This window comes from Thamnophis sirtalis, unplaced genomic scaffold, assembly GCF_051295495.1.
Source record: "Thamnophis sirtalis isolate CommonGarterSnake01/CBP01778 unplaced genomic scaffold, rThaSir2_p1.2 scaffold_1, whole genome shotgun sequence".
Taxonomy (NCBI): domain Eukaryota; kingdom Metazoa; phylum Chordata; class Lepidosauria; order Squamata; family Natricidae; genus Thamnophis; species Thamnophis sirtalis.
Genome location: NW_028261381.1, coordinates 69,056,806 through 69,075,375, shown reverse-complemented (window position 1 = coordinate 69,075,375; position 18,570 = coordinate 69,056,806). Strand labels below are relative to the sequence as shown.

The following is an 18,570-nucleotide window of genomic DNA, read 5'->3' as shown; positions in this document are numbered from 1 at the left end:
CTCTCCACATTTTTGTAATGGTTACATATACTTCAGATAGTGTTTAGGAATTTATATTCCTTTGATCCTATAGTGCCACCTACAGGATCCAGGAAGCCTACCTTCTCTAGTATTGCACCTGTCTTCTGGAATGAAGTTCCCCCTGAGACCTGGTGGTTCCATCTGTGGCATTCCAAAGAGTTATAAAGACCAAGCTTTTGGAGACTACCAATAGAAGATCCTATCTATAAGCTCAAGATTGAATTGTGGAATATTTGGGGCTCAGATTCCACACTTTGGAGATTGCCAGGGATTGCATGTTTGTTTTAATGTTCTTTTATTTTTCAGCAAACCACACTGTTTTTATCAAACCAAATCGCAGGTTGTGAAATACATTTTAAAATCAGATAATATTAAACAATTTTTTTGTGTCTTGAAGAATTTTATATTTAACCCTTCATTTGTTACTCAGTCTTATAAATCTGAGTATATCTTTTTTGCCATTGCTTAAAAGGTGCATCATTTTTCAAAATGGATATTATTTGAAATAAAAACATCATTCTGTGTAATACAGTTATTTTACCACAGAGATTCTTCCAGCCAGTGATCATTGTAACTTTTTCATCTTAATAAAATTTTCTTAATTTGATCCCATAGTTTAATATAATATTTGAAATAACATATAATTCATATTAGTCATAGCAATAGATATTTTAATTTTTCTCAATCTGAAAATTGGTGCTAATAATTTTTTTAGAAAATAATAATTTCCAAATCTCTAGGGGAGTAAGTGAAATTCCGAGATTTCTAGCTGCTGGCTGTAGTCCAGGTAATTGCAGTACAATATTGTGACTAGTGGTTCTGGATCTAATGCTTCCAAAAGGTTGCAGAAGACCATTTGAATTTGTTCAAATGATTGCACGATGTAGATTTTAACTGGTCATCAATTTCATTGGGAGCTTCATCATCACCGCAGAACTGGAGGCAGCAGGGGTTCCTCATCGTCCATTACAATTTTCATCACAATCCGATTGCACTTCACTCAGATGATTCTCTGCTTCTCCATACCATTTTGGAACAGTTTCTTCAAAGTTTGGATCATCAAATCATACTCTTTTTGGTGGAAAACCAAAAAAAAAAACATTAACAAAGATCTGTGATCAAAATGACAGAAACTTAAATTCAAATGCTGCTACAGAAAACACCAAATAACTTATGCAAGCGCGATGTTGCATACACTCTTATTGGTGGGAAAACAAAAGCTATTTGCAACCGGAATGGTCCATTTCTAAAAAATAGGGGTGTTCCAAACATATTGGAAAACTGTTGCAGTCACTATGACCGCAGGTCTGTGGTTATGGATTAAGACTGTTAGCAGTAAGAAAAAAAAGTATAAAGTTGGTTTATTTGATCAAAATTAAAATACATATGATGTATTCTCTGGTACTTCTTGATAGACTTGCTGACATCAGGACTGAAATGATGGTGATTTATGGATTTGTTTATAGAAAAGGGATGGGATATGAGAAGAAGACATGTATTTTAAAAGAAGATAATAAGTTACTAAAATTGTTTATACTTTTGATGAAGGTGAGAAGACACTTCTTTGTGTATTTCCTTTATTTCTCTTTACTATATATTTACATTTCTTTTCTATTACTTTTGTTTTCTACTTTCATTTTATTCTATTTTTTTTGTTTATATTAGTTTTTAACTGTTGTAATTATACTGTTTCTAATGATGTGTTTTTTTGTGGAATGCTACTGTGGCTATATCTATACTATATCTTACCCAATAAATGGAAATAAGAATAAAGATTTTATATACTGATATATTGTGTTGTTTATTTAAAAACTGCTGAAAACTATGCTTGTTTATGCTGTTTCAAATTTTAATCAAAATACACATTGTGCACAACAAAAGACTCATATCATCATGGAGAAATGCAATGGGAGGGAGGAGCAAGAGCTTATCTAGGGCAATAGAAAGATAAGAAAGTGTGGGTGGTTGCTGGAGTCTATATAAACTTGACTGCAACATCTATCAGAATGAAGAGTTAGAGCTGCCTCATCTTTCCACAGGATAAGCAGCACACCTCAGGAGTCAGTAACTTTCAGTGCTTCCAGCCAGGATGCCCCCTCAGTCAGGAGTCAGTGCGGGAAAGTCAGAGAGTCAGCCAGGGGTCCCCAGGCTTTTCACCTGGGAGGAAGTGGGGCTCTGCACAGGCAAGGGAGATTTCAAGGAAAAGAGATGGCTGGTCATCAACCGAAAAGTTTATGATGTTAGTCAGTTCTATTTGCGGCATCCAGGTGGGCCTCGTCTCATCAGACACTATTCTGGACAAGATGCCACGGTGAGTCCTTGCTGAGGGGAAAGACAGCCATGGAAAGACCTGAAGGCTACACAAAACACTCACTTTGCACACATTCCAGATTGAGGTTGTGTCTCCACTAGCAGAATGAGGGGGAAAGTATCCATTTTATCTGAAGCCACAAGAATTTTCTGATATTATAGAATACAGTAGTCCTTGTTTTACAACTATTTGTTTACAATGGTCCTGAAAAAAGTGACTACAATCAGTCCTCACATTTATGACTATTGCAGCATCTCCATGGTCACATGAACAAAATTGGGTGCCTGGCAACTGGCATATATTTATGTTCTCGTTTTGATAACATACGCATTAACTTGGCATTTATTTATGATAGTTGCAGTGTCCTGAGGTCATGGGGGGAATTTGGATTTGCTTAATGACCATGTGATTCACTTAACTGAAGTTATTTGCTTAACAACTCTTCTCCCACCTCCCAAATGGGCATGACTCAACCAACTTAACCATTTTGCTTTGCAACAGAAATTCTGGTCCCAATTGTGATTGTTATTTGAGGCTATCTGTAGTTGTTTTGGGTTGGACAGCCCAGTGCTTTGATGTAAGGAAGCTCCAGGTGGAGGCTGTATCACTTGGCAATTTTGTAGTAACAAGTGACAAAATCTGACCAAAATTTAGAAGCATCATTGGAAAGATGACATGGTGGGGATATGATAGCTGATCCCCAGACATACAAGTTGTTGTAATTTGCAGGCTTCCTTTTTTTCCAGTTTTGCATCAATGTTTGCCTGCAGTTAAGTTGTTTAACTTTATTGACTTCTAGACAATATGAACAAAATGCACCTTAGGTTTGAAGGCGTTTGTGCAAAAGCATGGGCCCAGCTTATATTTTGCCTAAGCAAAATTCAGTCAGGAAGACTTTCTCAGTGGAAAATATATGAGTAATATTGATAGAGAAGTGTGACCTCTATCAAGTATTGCAGGATTTTAGCTTTTGTGTGTGTGTGTGTGTGTGTGTGTGTGTGTGTGTGTGTAAATGGAGTGGAGACTTCTAACCTCTGTTGTACACAATACAATGATTTATATACTCGGAATTTATTTATAAGAAATATTTCTTTTTTTGTGGTTTCTCACTTTTATTTATTTACTGCAATATATTGCCCTCATGGATCACAAATTTCAATGATTTACAAAAAAGAAAATTTCTTTTTTTTAATAAATTTTATTTTGTTTGTACAAACTTCACATCTTTGCAACACATTACATTTTTTTACCTTTCTGTTGTATCTGTTTTATCTATATCAATAAATCTTTTTTAACTATGACTTCATATATTTGTGCATTTACATTATTTCATACATTTTTTCATTCTATATATAATATTCTATATGTTCTATGTATAGCAGTTTTTACTACATTTATGTCATTTTGTAAAGTATATAATATATTAAATCTTTTATAACTATGACTTTATATATTTGTGCATTTACATTATTTCATACATTTTTTTCATTCTATATGTAATATTCTATATATTCTATGTGTAACAGTTTTTACTACATTTACGTCATTTTGTGTAATATTTATTTGCTATAGTCTATCTCTTCTCAATCTTTTAATCCTTTTCTGGTTTTGTAGTTGTCTATTGTTTTGCTGATCTTTCTTCCTTTCTTTTTTACTTTCCTGCTTTTCCCCTCCTTTCCTCTAGCCAATTGTACAATAAATCCCATATGAAGTAGTATTCAGATTCTTCTTTCTCTTTTAGTTCTTTCGTGAGCCTATCCATCTCTGCACATTCCAATATTTTTTAAATTACATTTTCTTCTGTTGGTATATAATTATTTTTCCAGTTTTGTGCTAATATAATTCTCGCTGCCATAACGATGTGTAAAATTAAGTATTTAATATTTTTTTTCATAATTTCCTTTTATAATCCCTAACAAAAATAATTCAGGTTTTAGTGCAATTTGATGTGTAGTAATCTCCTCTAGCCAATCTTTTATTTTTTTCTAATACTTTTGTGCAGCTGTGCACGTTCATAAGAAATATTTCAATTCAATGTTTAAATAAAGCAGTTTGAAGTAATCACATAATAGCAATAGGAGTTTATATACTACAGTTGGAGGGCTGAACTGTAGCTAACTTCATCAGATATCTTTATTAAAGCCTTCTGAGGTAGCTTGAACCTCTCGATATATGTAGGTTTACTAGTTTCCAAGTAAGTTTAGAATCTGTAGCCTCTATTGTATACATCTAATTTTTAATATATTCTTATTAATATAATACAGAATAAAAAACCAACAAAACAATAACTAACAAGATATGAAAAAAGAGAAAACTATATACAAGAAATATAAGATTAGCCATAAACATAAGACTTCCACCATAGCTGAACGCTGATATCTGAATCTTACACAAATCAAATAGGTTAATCCCCTATATTAAACTTTAAAGTCCTCTGTGAACAGCCCATTATTATATTTAACTCACAGAAACTCAACAAATGACTTCCAGCCTCATAAGTGTACTCAAACCATTGATTCTAATCAGCAGAATGAATTTTGCCATCTCTGCCAATTCGGTTGGTTTCAAAATCAATTTTTCACTATTGATATTCTTTTTTCTTTCCAATATTTAGCATATGCAATCTTTGCAGCTGTTATCATATTAAAACAAATAAGGTTACAAAATGTTTGTCTGTCAATTTATCCATAATACCTGGGAAAAAGGCTTTAGATTTGATTAATGTTTGCATTTTAAGCATTTTTTGCATAACCATCATATTGATCCAATATCATTTAGCATGTTTACAAGACCACCATGTGATAACATTGTATATTTTATAATACAATTTCATTTATTTCATAATACAATAGTTTATAGACCTAGAATATATCTATAAGAATTATTTTGACTAGACTTCTGGATGGGCGTGGTCTGAGATGAGTTGTTGTTCCTTGGCTGCGTTAAGATGTCTAAACAGCATCCATCAACTGTTTGACAGTTTGATTACCACTTCTCTGGGCATAGGAGGAGGAGGCGAGCAAGCTGTGTTTTGGCAGAGTTCCATTTAACCCCCCCCCCCAAGAACATAAATCTGGGGGTGGAAGGACGGAGCCACCCGGTAACATAGTGAATCTCCGCGTCAAGGACTTCTTCTGCCTTTTTTGCAGAACAAAGGCATACGACCACCCTCAGCTCAAGGATTGATTTATTACTGATTCCAACTCGGGTAGACCTGATACTGGAGAACTTCTAATTGTATGTATTAAGTCTTTAACTCCATTTTTTAAAGAATCCCTTCTGACTTCTGAATTCCTTGCTAGAAATACACAGAAAATGGCGCCGAACAGCTTTGTAGGAGGGGTCAGGCTCTGAAGCCACAGATTTCTACAGAGCTCAGAACACTGAAAGATCACTAAATCAGTAGTGATTTATTACTAACTTAAATAGTAATTACTAGACAAGCGGTTTGCCTGGATTTAGTAATTGGGTGGAGAAGATTAAATGTGGAATGGCTTCTAAACAGCAAAATATTGCCTCAAAGAGCACTGGTAATTCACCTGCTTCCGGAACTAAATTACAGTCACTACTCCCCCCCCCCCAATCCCTTCCTACCCCTGTAGGAGAGCCTTTGACCTGAGAAATACTGCAAAAAGATCTAAGCGTGGCCTTAGCTGAGGCCTTAAAAAATCATGCTGCTGTGATGGAAATTAAAATAAAGGAAGAGATATCTGCTGCTCATAAGGAATTATCGGAAGAACTTATGAATTCGGTCCAGATTCGGAATCAACAAATTAGAGACAATATTTTAGAGGCTTTTAAGTGCCTATCTGGTTATGTATCTGGAATTGAAGATAAATTGGAAGCTCTTAGTGATTCCAATATTAATCTGGTAACAAAAAATGGATGTGGTTGAACAAAAGGTTGGTGATGCAGATAATGAAATTCTAATGCTGCAGTATAGACAGATGGAATTTGCCTTAAGGACAAGAGGCCTCAAAGAGAAAAATCAAGAAAATTTGAAGCAGATTTTCTCAGAAGCCTTTGATCAATTGATGGGACGGTCAGGAGGGAATTTTGATTGGCAGATTGATAAGATATATTATGTTAATTCCTGGCTCACCAGACAAAAGCAACTCCCAAGAGACATTGTGGTGTATTTTGCTACAAGAGATATGAGGAATTTGATACTGCAAGAGTCTTACAAAACTAAGCTTCAAATTGGGGTCAGGAGGTGACTATTTTGAAGGAAATACCACCCAAAATGTTGAGATCAAGGAAAGACTATGCATTCTTAGTTGATGAGCTCAAAAATTTCCAGCTACAGTTCAGATGGGAGGCCCCAGCCGGGCTAGCAGTTGCTTACCAGGGGCAAAGATATCATCTTAACTCAGTATGGAAGGCTCAAGATTTTTATAATAATATACTGAAGGGTGGACATCCTCCCCTCCAGGACCCAGAGAAAGAGAACAACAAGGACAGGATAGACAGCAAGTTACGCAAGAATCACCAAGGCTGGACCAACTTCCTCTCTCAGAACTAGAAGGAGCGAAGGAGCAAAGACAAACTCGCATGATTATCAGGCGAATGGAACAAGAGTTAAAAAAGCAACAAACTTTACAACAAACACACGCTACCATCCAAGAATTCACAGGTTTTAGCTCAAAGCAGTGGGTGGAGCCAGGCCGAAAGCCAAATTACAGGATTTCCAGATGGCTCTTAAAAAGCTTCAGGGAGCTAAAGATGACAATTAAGTTTTTAACCTGGAACGTTAACGGTTTAAACTCCCCACAGAAAAGGAAGAAAATAAATCATTATTGAAACAATTTAAGAATGATATAATTTGCCTGCAAGAGACTCATATTAGATGAACTGACCAGAAATATTTGATTAATACAAGACTTGGACAACACTTTGTAGCTTCTGCTCCTGAGAAGAAAAATGGTATAGTTATTTACTTAAGAAAGGACATGAAAGCTGAATTAATTGAAGCAGACTCCCAAAGAAGATATATTGCAATAGAATTGGTATTAGAAGGGAAAAAGATACTTCTAATGGGAATATATGCTCCCAATCAACATCAAGATAAATTTTATAAAACGCTCCATACTAAGTTAGTACATTGGGACTATGGATCTTGCATATTATTGGGTGACTGGAACGGTGTTATGGATACCAAGAAAGACAAGAAGGGTCTCCAGCAAAATATCCAAACGCGAGCGAAATTACCCAAGTCCTTTTTCGATATGATGGATGATTTTGAACTGAGAGACATGTGGCAAGAAAGGAACGCAGAAGAATATGACTTTATATTTTTTTTCCGATAGACATCAATCCTTTTCTAGGATTGACTTTATACTAACAATCAATGATTTGCTTTCTAGGGTAAAGAAGACAAAGATATGCTCCAGAGCTTTATCTGATCATAATCCAGTTTGGATGGAGCTGGAATTTGGGATGCAAGCAAGAAGGACTTGGAGATTGAATGAAAACTTATTTAGATATGAGAAAAATATTAATGAATGTAAAAAATTGTTAAGATAATATTTTGTTTTTAATATGAATAAGGGTACATCTATGGAAATGGTTTGGGACGCAAGTAAAGGGTATATGTGAGGAGTTCTAATAAATTTAAATAGGTTACATAGACATAAACAGGGGAAAAAAAGAATCGAACTAGAGGAAGAAATCAGGAAGAGAGAACAGTAGTTAATACTAAAACCAGGAGATAAGAAGATTAAAGAAGCAATTACCTTATTAAGAGAGCAATTTAATATGCTGATGTCAGACCAGGTGGCTACTAACTTGCTATATGCAAAACATAACACTTTTTGTAATGCAAATAAATCTGGTAGATGGCTAGCATATCTGATTAGGAAGAAACAGAAATCTCGCAATATATCAAAATTACATTATAAAGGGAAGGAAGTGTATCAACAGAATGAGATTCAAAAGGTTTTTTTGTGAATTTTTCACAGGATTGTACATGAATGACAAAATACAAGGTTTAGATATAGATAGATACCTGGATAAAGAAAAAATACCCATAGTTAAAGACGAGCAGAGGGAAAGATTGAACCAACCAATAACTTTGGGGGGAATTCTCCAGGTAATTAAACAGCTAAAGGTAGGGAAAGCACCGGGTACAGACAGCCTGACATCGGCTTATTACAAAAATTTACAATTAGAAATGGTATAACCTCTTAAGGAACTATTTAATAAGATCCAAATGGAAGGGAAGGTACCCCCATCTTGGAAGACAGTTTTCATATCCTTGATACCAAAAGAGGATCAAGATCTTAGTCAACCAAAAAATTACAGACCTATATCATTACTTAACATAGATTATAAAATTTTTACTAAAGTACTAGTAATTTAGTTCCGGGAGCAGTGAAAATGAATATTCTACCTAAATTTTTATTTCTTTTTCAAATGATACCAATACTTTAAAAAGATGCAAATTTGCTAGAGTGGCAGAAGGGCATTTATAAATTTGTATGGGCAGGGAAGAAGCTGAGAATAAAACTAAAAATAATGCAAGATGTGCGTGAGAGAGGAGGTTTGAAATTACCAAATTTAAAACTATATTATGAAGCAGTAGTTTTATCGGTAATTAGTGACTGGATTAATTTAACAGATGATAGAATACTTAATATCAAAGGGCATGATTTGGTATATGGTTGGCATGCTTACTTGCTATATGAAAAAAGGTAGATAAGAATTTTAAAAGTCATATTTTAAGGAATGCTCTACTGTGGGTCTGGAAAAAATATCAATACAAACTAAATGATAAGATACCCATGTGAGCAATTTCTAGACAAGCAATAGAAAACATAAATATAGTACAAAAACAGGATGTAATTACATACAGACAGCTTCTTACCTTAGAAAGAGATGTATTACAATTAAAGCCCTTGAATGTACTAAAAGAGGAAAAGGCAATTCAAACATGGTTTCAGTATGGGCAGTTACAGGCCAGATGGAAAAAAGATCAAAAAATTGGTTTTATGCAAGACGAGGATAATTTACTAAAACAAATTAGAGATCAAAGTCCAATGCATATAAAGAGACTATATAATGCATTAATAGAAATGGATTCGGAAACAGAATTAGTTAAATATTGTATGATAAAGTGGGCACAAAATTTTGAAGAACCAATAATGTTGGATACATGGGAAAAGATGTGGGTAAAAAATGTAAAATTTACACAAGCCCAAAATTTGAGAGAAAACTTTTATAAGATGTTTTATAGATGGCATTTAGATCCTAAAAAACTGGCCTCTATGTATCCGAATTTACAACCTAAATGCTGGAGATATCATTGTGCTGATGCTACATACTATCATATATGGTGGACTTGTAAAAAGGTTAAAGCATTTAAGAAGATAAAAATATGGTGGATTATGCAAAATGTTCTTTAAAAAAGGATAAAGTTTACCCCTCAATTATTTTTGTTAGGTATAATTACTGATTGTACAGTTATAGAGACTAACTTGATTTTGCATTTAATAACCGCAGCAAGACTGCTGGTGGCGCAATACTGGAAGAAGGAAGACTTGCCTATTATTCAAGAATGGACATTAAAAGTAACAAACCTAGCAGAGATGGCTAAAATATCAGCATATCTCAAGGACCATTCCAAAGAGAAATATAAATTGGAGTGGAGAAGATGGATTGACTATACTCAAAATAAATATGGGACTAAGAAATTTCAGATAGCTTATGACTGAAAAAACAAGGAATGATATAATCTGTTTAGAGTTAGCCTAGCAAAGGGGAGTTAAAACTCAAATGAAAGATATCAACTTTTTAAAAAAGTTTATTTTAGAATATCTTTGTTAAAGATTTTTACCCTGTATTGGTTCTGGGAAGTCGGGGGGGGGGGAGGTAGGGGGGTTGGGGGGGAGGGTAGGGGGAGGGAAGTAAACATTTGTAAAAGTTTTTTTTTTAAAAAAAATCAATTAAAAAAAAGAATTATTTTGACTAAAAGTTTGATTTACACACACACACACACACACACACACACACACACACACACACACAGAGAGAGACAGACACACACAGAGAGAATAATATTATAAATATAAGGTAAATACAAAATTACCAGAACAGAGATGGACTTGTTCTATTTACCTGTTATAATTTGCATATACAAAGATCAGTAGCTGAGGCTCAGAAATATCTGTAAGGACTTTCAATCTTGGAAGCATCTGCAGCAGGTGAAAAAGGATAACACTTTCTACAGATATTCTGTCACTTCTAGACATATCTGATAAATAACTGATATTCTGCCCTCAAGTTAACCTCTGACTGAAGGTTCTTTTTAAATTAAGCCATCTATTATGGGACATCCAGGCAGTGATGGCATACTTGAGACCAAAACCAGCACTGAAATGATCAAAACTTCTACCTTGCCATTAAATCATAATGCTTCTGGCTGTATGAAAGGGAATTATACTGAATGGAAGAATCCATATGCAGTCACTCTATGGATGTGAATATCTTCTTCAAGGATGAATCCTCCACCAGTAACATTAATTACAGAAACATCAGAGTAATGCAATTCATATGAAGCAAAGCACATAATAGCAATAGGAGTTTATATGCTACAGTTGAATGATTGAGCTGGATTTATGTGCATGGAATGTGGCAAGGTTGTGGGGGGGAGATAATGGGAAATGAAAGGAGAAACTTGGGAATTAGCAGATGAGGGTTACTTGGGAACCAGGTTACATAATCGTGATGGGTTAAAAACTCCACTGTTTTTGTTAAGGCCTTCTAGCAATAGCAATAGCAGTAGACTTATATACCGCTTCATAGGGCTTTCAGCCCTCTCTAAGCGGTTTACAGAGAGTCAGCATATTGCCCCCAACAATCTGGGTCCTCATTTTACCCACCTCGGAAGGATGGAAGGCTGAGTCAACCCTGAGCCGGTGAGATTTGAACCGCTGAACTGCTGATCTAGCAGTAGCCTGCAGTGCTGCATTTAACCACTGCGCCACCTTGGCTCTTCTGAAACCTCTTGATATATGTAAGTTCAGCTGTCTCACATTTTATTTTGCGTGAAGGTTTTTGTGTGTCAGTATTTCAGTAGATCCTCCCTGGGAATCAGTCTGGCTCTATTGATCTCACTGAGTAGGAGTTTAGCCTCCTGAATGCCTGGTTTAACTCCATCAGTTGCGCGTATCTCTGTCTAGTGGGTCAAAACAAATTTACTTATAACATAAAGCCTGGATGTCCCAAAGGTGCTTTTTCAGGGACCAGACAGTCAGAACTGAAGAAGCTTTTTGGCTGAGAAGCAAAATGACTTCAAGGGAGAAAAAAGTCCAATTGCCTTTTCAAAAAGCACCTTTGGGGCCACTATGAAATGGATGACTGAGAATCTCCATAGACATAAAGCCTGTATATACACTATGCATTTAATGGTATATTCTAGATGGAAACTGGAAACATGTAGGTATGCATGGAGACTTATAAGATTTCTGGTGTTTATGTGTCTTATATGTATTTGTGTATCCATCATAGCATGTTATCAGAAAAGTGGACTTGTTCTTGGATACATATTGGCTTAGGTCAGAGGTGGCTTCCTACTGGTTCGGACTGGTTCGGCCAAACTGGTATTGGTATGCCAGCCTGGGTCACCAGAACTGGCAGCGACCTAGGCCTGCCATGCCTCTGAACTGGATCCCCAGTTGGCATGTCATGGTTTTTTTGCAATTTTTTTAGGTTCTGTGCATGTACAGACCTATTTATAGGCAATTGCGCATGCACACGCACCAAACCAGAAGTAATGCTGGCAGTAACCCACCCCTGGCTTAGGTTAAAGATGGGATTGAAGTATTGGAAGTCTTGAAGTTTTGATGGTATTTAATAAAGGATTGTTTTCATGGGTACAGATTTTGAAAATGTTGTCAATAAATTTCATATAAAGAAAGGTTTTGAAAAGAATTGAGAAGATTTAAAATCTTCCATGAACATGTTGGCATATTGAGAACCGTGTATATGCACATAGGTGTGCCATTGTTGTGCACATATATTTGTTGCCAATGTAACATTGTCTGGTGGGAAACTGAGCTGTATTGTCATTGGCTATTGTTTTCTTGATATTTTGAAATCCATGTTTGTGACAGATGTTGTATATGGTGCCTTAGCATCCATGGTAGCTGAATGTGTTTTCAGGGATATTGCCAGTGAATTTCAAATTTGTTATGAAGTGGTCACTCTTGTATAGGTGGGACGGGAGCATTGGTAGCATAAAGTTCCTGAAACATAATCTTTCAGATGAAATATTTCCAGTGCTTGAAACATGGGACAGAATTGCCTGTTTATGTATTTTGAGAAGAAGGTAGAAGATGCCTGATCAGGGTTACTGCAGGTTCTGAATATAGATTGAATCTTGTATGTCCTTGGGAAATTCTTTCATGTGATTGTGCAATTGTTTCTGATATTTCAGTTTGGTATCTGAGGTCAGAACTTGGTACAACATTGAAACATTGCCTTTAGCTTTGTTAATTTAATCACGCTCAGAATGGCAACTGCTCTTCTTTTGTTATCTTGTTCAATTACAAAATAATTGCTGTTTTGAAGGCCTTTGATGGCATCCCTGCTGATATTGTTACATATGGGCAATCAGTAGATGATTGTGGCTCTGATTGTGGCTCTGATTGTGGCTCTGAGCCAACACTCCAGAAGATAGGCTAAAGATACAGAAGGATCTTGACAAACTTGAACATTGGGCACTATCTAATAAAATGAAATGTAGTAGATTTCATTGTATGTAGTAGTGTAGTATGTAGTAGATGTTGAGCAAGATCTTTCCAGTGGCCATTCAGAGAGGCAGGGTGAATCATGGCAAAGCCAGGAGAGAATCAGACCCAATATTGTAAGGGAGGAAAGACTCTATCTCTTCCATCCTACAAACCAAAATAAGATTGTATCAGCCCTCAAAATATGTCATTGTTATGGAGCTGGTTTTCTCCAAAGCTTGTTGGGGGGAAATCACCTTTAGTCCCTATGGAGAGATCCTCAGGAAATTTCATCTTTTCACAAAAGAAATGCCACAGTTGGTTTTAAGATGGGTAAGTATACAAATGTCATAAATCAATACATTTTCCTTTATACACCTGCTTTCTTTCTGAATTTCTTAGGATGCCTTTACAGCTTTCCACAAGGATGAGGATCTGGTAAAAAAACACTTGAATTCCCTGTTAATTGGAGAACTAACACCGGATCAACCTAGCTGTGAACCCACCAAAAACGTGAGTATTCCCCAGCATTATCTTTAAACTTAAAGTGTGTCCATATGTGTCTGTCTCTGAGAGGGAATAAAATCAATATTCATACAGGAAAAATCCTGTAATACAATGAGAACATGGGTTAGACAGAACACATCTGCAAGTAGCTGCATTGAAAATTCCCTTAGTGATTTGTTTAGAGTTCTGTCTCTTGCAGTACTAATTTCTGCCTGAACAACAAGCTATTTCTCTTCTGATAAATTAAACAATTTAAATGAAGAATCTCCTCCAAAATTAGCATTTGAATATCAAAGAAAATGTGCTTACCACAAACTCTAGTTCTGGCACTGAATACAAACTTCTAGGATGAAATGTATTCAGCAGTATTTTGAAGCTGGAATGTATGGAGGAGAAATAAATAAATATTAGCCCTGTGTGACCTATTAGCCTTTAATTTAGCAGCTGATTAGAATTGATGCATCTTGATAGGGCTGAAAATTTGCCAATTTTATATCAGATAAGTCAAAGCACATCAGGGCAACAATGATTTTATATGCAGAATTCCCTTTGTAGGACTAGAACCTTTATTGTTTTAGATAATTAAGACTTATTCTTTGTTTTATTTATTTACTCAATTTATACTTTACTTGTCTAATAAAGTTGAATGCACAAGGAAGTTTAAATCTGAAAATGTATTTGCAAGCATATGTTTATGTGTGTGTTAAATATGGCTCTGCATGATTGTTTAGGAGTAAAAAAGAATCATTTTACATTTTCACAAGTCAAATCATGTTCTGAGAATGTATAGCATTGAAGAAGTTTGTGGTAAGAACAGATGTTTATTACACATTTTAAATATGAGCTAAAACTCCTTTCTTAAACAGAGCAGCTTGATGTATGTCAAAAAATTGCAGTGAGCTTCATTCACCTTGTGATAATTGCTCATTCATCTTGTGCTAATTAGTGCATCTTCACTAATTTCTTTAAACTACCCCTTATACAATATTTGTTCTCGCTAACATGAAGATAAGGAGGCAGCAGAAAGTATTTTTCAGATGTATCTGCTGAGTCATTGACTGAGATACAAATAAACAGCTGGATATAACTTTCATTGCCTTTGTGATTTCATGGAAAGGTGAAAATGCAGCAGCTATTGTACATGCATAGAAAACGAGTTATTGGGGGCATAATTACATGGCATCATTTCTCATAGGAAATTCTGGTACATGATTTTCATGAATTACGCACGACAGTGAAGAAGATGGGACTCCTGAAGTCCAGTGTTCCTTTTTTTGCGTTCATATTTCTGCATGCCTTCTTGCTGGACGTGGCATCCTGGTTCACCATCTGGTACTTTGGAAAATCTTGGGTGCCTTTCCTTATTGCAGTAGCAATGTTCACTGTTGCACAGGTAACTTTTTGTGTTGTGGAGTATAACAGAGTAGTAGAACAGTCTTCAGCACACTTAATTTAGTAGTGTAGTAATATTCACCACAGGTAATCTATTAATGAGTTTCTATCTCTGACCATACAGACCAATTCCCATTGGCTCCATTCATTCAAAGTAAAGAGGGGAAGTCTCATTGTTAACAAAGTTTGTGGGCAGAAATATGCTTGGGCTACCATGGGGAAAGTCGGCAAATAGAATTCCCTCCTGTGTGATACATCTACACCAGTGGTGGGATTCATTTTTTTTCTACCAGTTCTGTGGGCATGGCTTGGTAGGTGTGACTTGGTGGGTGTGGCAGGGGAAGGATACTGCAAAATCCCCATTTCCTCCCAATCAGCTGGGACTTGGGAGGCAGAGAATAGATGGGGGCAGGGCCAGTCAAAAGTGGTATTTACCGGTTCTCTGAACTACTCAAAATTTCCGCTACCAGTTTTCCTGAACTGGTCAGAACCTGCTAAAAACCACCTCTGATCTATACTACACTAAATATTACAGTGCAGCTGTTGGGAGATCTTTTTGTATAACTTCAACCTGCCTCACTGCTACAGATTGTAAAGGCTAACAACTATGTAGTGGGGCCAACTACCCCAACATTTATCATAAATGGAGGTCTTACTCTCTTGGAAATGGTTACATTCATGCTAAAAAATTGAGGATTACATCCTGTTCATATGGCTGGAGCCTGAAATCAATACAGCAATCCTGTGAGAGCTGATGGGAATTTATTTATTTTACTTTACTTATTTATTAAACTTTTATGCCGCCCATCTCCCCTACAAGATGACTTTGGACAGAATGTTGCTCCCACCCTGTTCCCATTATATTAAAAAAATTCATTTAAATGTGTAGTTGTCTTTGAAATGTAATGCAAAGCATTCTGCAAGACATGGCCTTACTGAGGAGTATAACTGTTCCTTCTTAAACTTCTAGCAATCAATAATGCTTAGGATAAATGTACTTACATTTCTGTTTCACTTTGTTAACATTGGTACAACAACTGTTATTGCATTATAAATGTAAGTACTTCCCAAATGAATGCTTAAACAAAGCAACCAGGTCTTAGAAACCAAGATCTTGTTGGGGGGGGGGGGGGGATCATATATTGGCATTGCTTCTTGCTTTCCAGAACCAATATGGTTTCCTTCAGTAGGATGAGGATGCTTACATTTCCTTTGCCAATGTCATTATAGCTTCTACTGTGCTTGCCAATTTACCGTAAATTCTTCTCAAATAGATATTTGAGAATATGGCAGCTTATGCTGAGCAATGAGTCCTTAAAAACGGAAAACTTGGCCAAAGAAAAGTCTCATGCAATTCATGTTCTTCTTGCTTTCTAGATCCAATATGGTTTCTTTCAACATGATCTTGGACATGTTTCCGTCTTCCAGAAGCCTAAATGGAACAGATTGGCTCATATTTTTGTGATGGGAATCCTTAAGGTAAGAGTTTAAAACTGAAAGTGGGTTTTCTCAAATCAACTTTGTTGGAGTTAAATTGTTATTGGTCACCCAGAATTGTTAGGAGTGCATACATGTTTAATTCATTACTATGGTTGGTCACACCATCAGTCAGATGTTTAGGACTTGATGGTGTTAAAGATATAAGGTGTTCCAAGTAAAGCTGCCTTTTGCAATTGATTGATTGATTTTGTCAAGGATGGTGGTGTTCAAATAGTGCTCTAGATGTTTTGGGACTGCATCAAAGGTGCCTGGTACTATTGACACGATTTTTGCTTTCTTTTACCACAATCATTCTCATTTTATTTGCAGGTCTTTGTATTGGGTAATTTCCCCCAAGTTCTTTCTCTTCTATTCTGCTATTTCAAGGTACTGCAATCTCTACGGTTCAGATTTCTTTTTCTTTCTTTGGATAGTTGCTAAGTGTGAGATGTTATATGGCAGGTGTTTCTCTATTTGAATTCTAAAGTCCCAGAATGCTTTAGCTTCTTAATTTTCTATTACTTTTTCTGTTTCATGGTTCCACTAGTTGCTTTCCATTGAAAGCAAATGGTATTTCTTGCAAATATTCCAATGCACCATTGTTGCTATGTTTTCAGACTGCTCTCTATAGTCAGTCTGTACAGTCTTCTTGTTGTAGATAACTAAGTGGTCTACTATTTCTTCAGGGTTTTTTTTTTTTTTTTTTGCAGACAGTGGTTGTACTCTGTTGCTGTCTTCTCAATTCTCTCTTCGTATGTATTTGTTCTTAAGGTTTGGTGCAACCAAACTTAGCCATTTTATCTGTTTCTTCAACTTTCATGCTCTTGGAATTGCTAGGGCTTGTTGTCTGCTTTGGCTGCTAGGGTTGTGTGTGTGTGTATGTGTGTGTGTGTGTATGTGTGTGTACTGGCCATTAATACTTCATTTTGCCTCTTTTCTGCTCTTCGCTTGGCCTTTCTTGTAGGCCAGTTTGATCTCTCTGGTATTCAGTAAGCCTACACAGTATACCTGCATCCTCTTTACTAGACTTCAGTTATTCTTCCAATGGCTTTTCTTCTTCTTCAACTATCTACTATACTTGCAATATCCCATGCCCTTCGTAGGTAGAATCTGTCAGCTTTGCTATGTGGATGAAGAGCATGTTTCATTGTTATTATTTTTCTGACCTTCCTATTTTTGTGGTTGGATCCAGTCCATCATTGTTATTATAATTATATGTTCATTATAATGTGACGTCACAATTGTCAGCTTTTTAGCTAATGTGGGCTTTCATAAGCATCAAGTTCTTCCCAAGGACCTAGGATATCATAATGTATTGGAAATATGTGCATCCAAGCAGTGTGACCTTTTACAATTGTCAGATGGAAATATTGTCAATGTGCATATTTTCTAAGTGCCATGCAAGAATATTATGTTATTGTTATGGCAACCAATGTGCAATAACTACTGGGGCACCATAGCTGTTTATGCCAAAATCTTTGATTTTCATATCTTGATATTTAGTGATCTTCTCCAGTTCTTTATCTTCTATTCTACTATTCCCTGGTTATTGCCACATCAATTATCCATGCTTTTTTTTTCTTTTCAATTGCAGTTATACAGTATCTGCAATTGCTGTATTATGAGCTGAGATTTTATCAATTTGGAAATTTTACAATATTTTCACATGGTCATTTGCAACTACTTTTTCAATTGTATTATGTGCCACCAGTTTTTCATTACTGGCACATGATAATTTTTACAGCTGTTCCAGTGAATCAGTTTGACAACTGTGTGTGTTTATATATATATATATATATATATATATATATATATATATATATATATATATATATATATATATATATATATATATATATATATATATATATATATATATATACACACACACACACACACACACATACATACATACATACATACACATACATATATACATACATACACACACACACACACACACACACACACACATCCATATTGTGTGTAAACAGAGTTGGTTCTGAATACCATTCATATTAATCCAATTCACAATAACAGTATTGGTAATCTCTATCACATTTATCAAATTTATATAATCCTCATTATATTATTTAAACATACATAAAAGGAGAATGTCTAACTTCATCTCTTCTC

The 18,570-nt window shown here is 35.6% G+C and overlaps 1 protein-coding gene across 1 annotated transcript in view; it reads left to right on the top strand.

Annotated features, from left to right (window-relative positions):
• Nucleotides 1-2,057: 2,057 nt before the first annotated feature.
• The window catches only part of LOC106539606 (acyl-CoA (8-3)-desaturase-like), a 30,191-nt gene continuing 13,678 nt past the window's right edge, over nt 2,058-18,570 (top strand). Inside the window, exons 1-4 of the mRNA XM_014054419.2 lie at nt 2,058-2,332; nt 13,459-13,569; nt 14,759-14,956; nt 16,333-16,434. Coding sequence (XP_013909894.2) covers nt 2,111-2,332; nt 13,459-13,569; nt 14,759-14,956; nt 16,333-16,434 — 633 coding nt within the window. The 5' untranslated portion in view covers nt 2,058-2,110. The remainder of the gene's footprint in view (nt 2,333-13,458; nt 13,570-14,758; nt 14,957-16,332; nt 16,435-18,570) is intronic.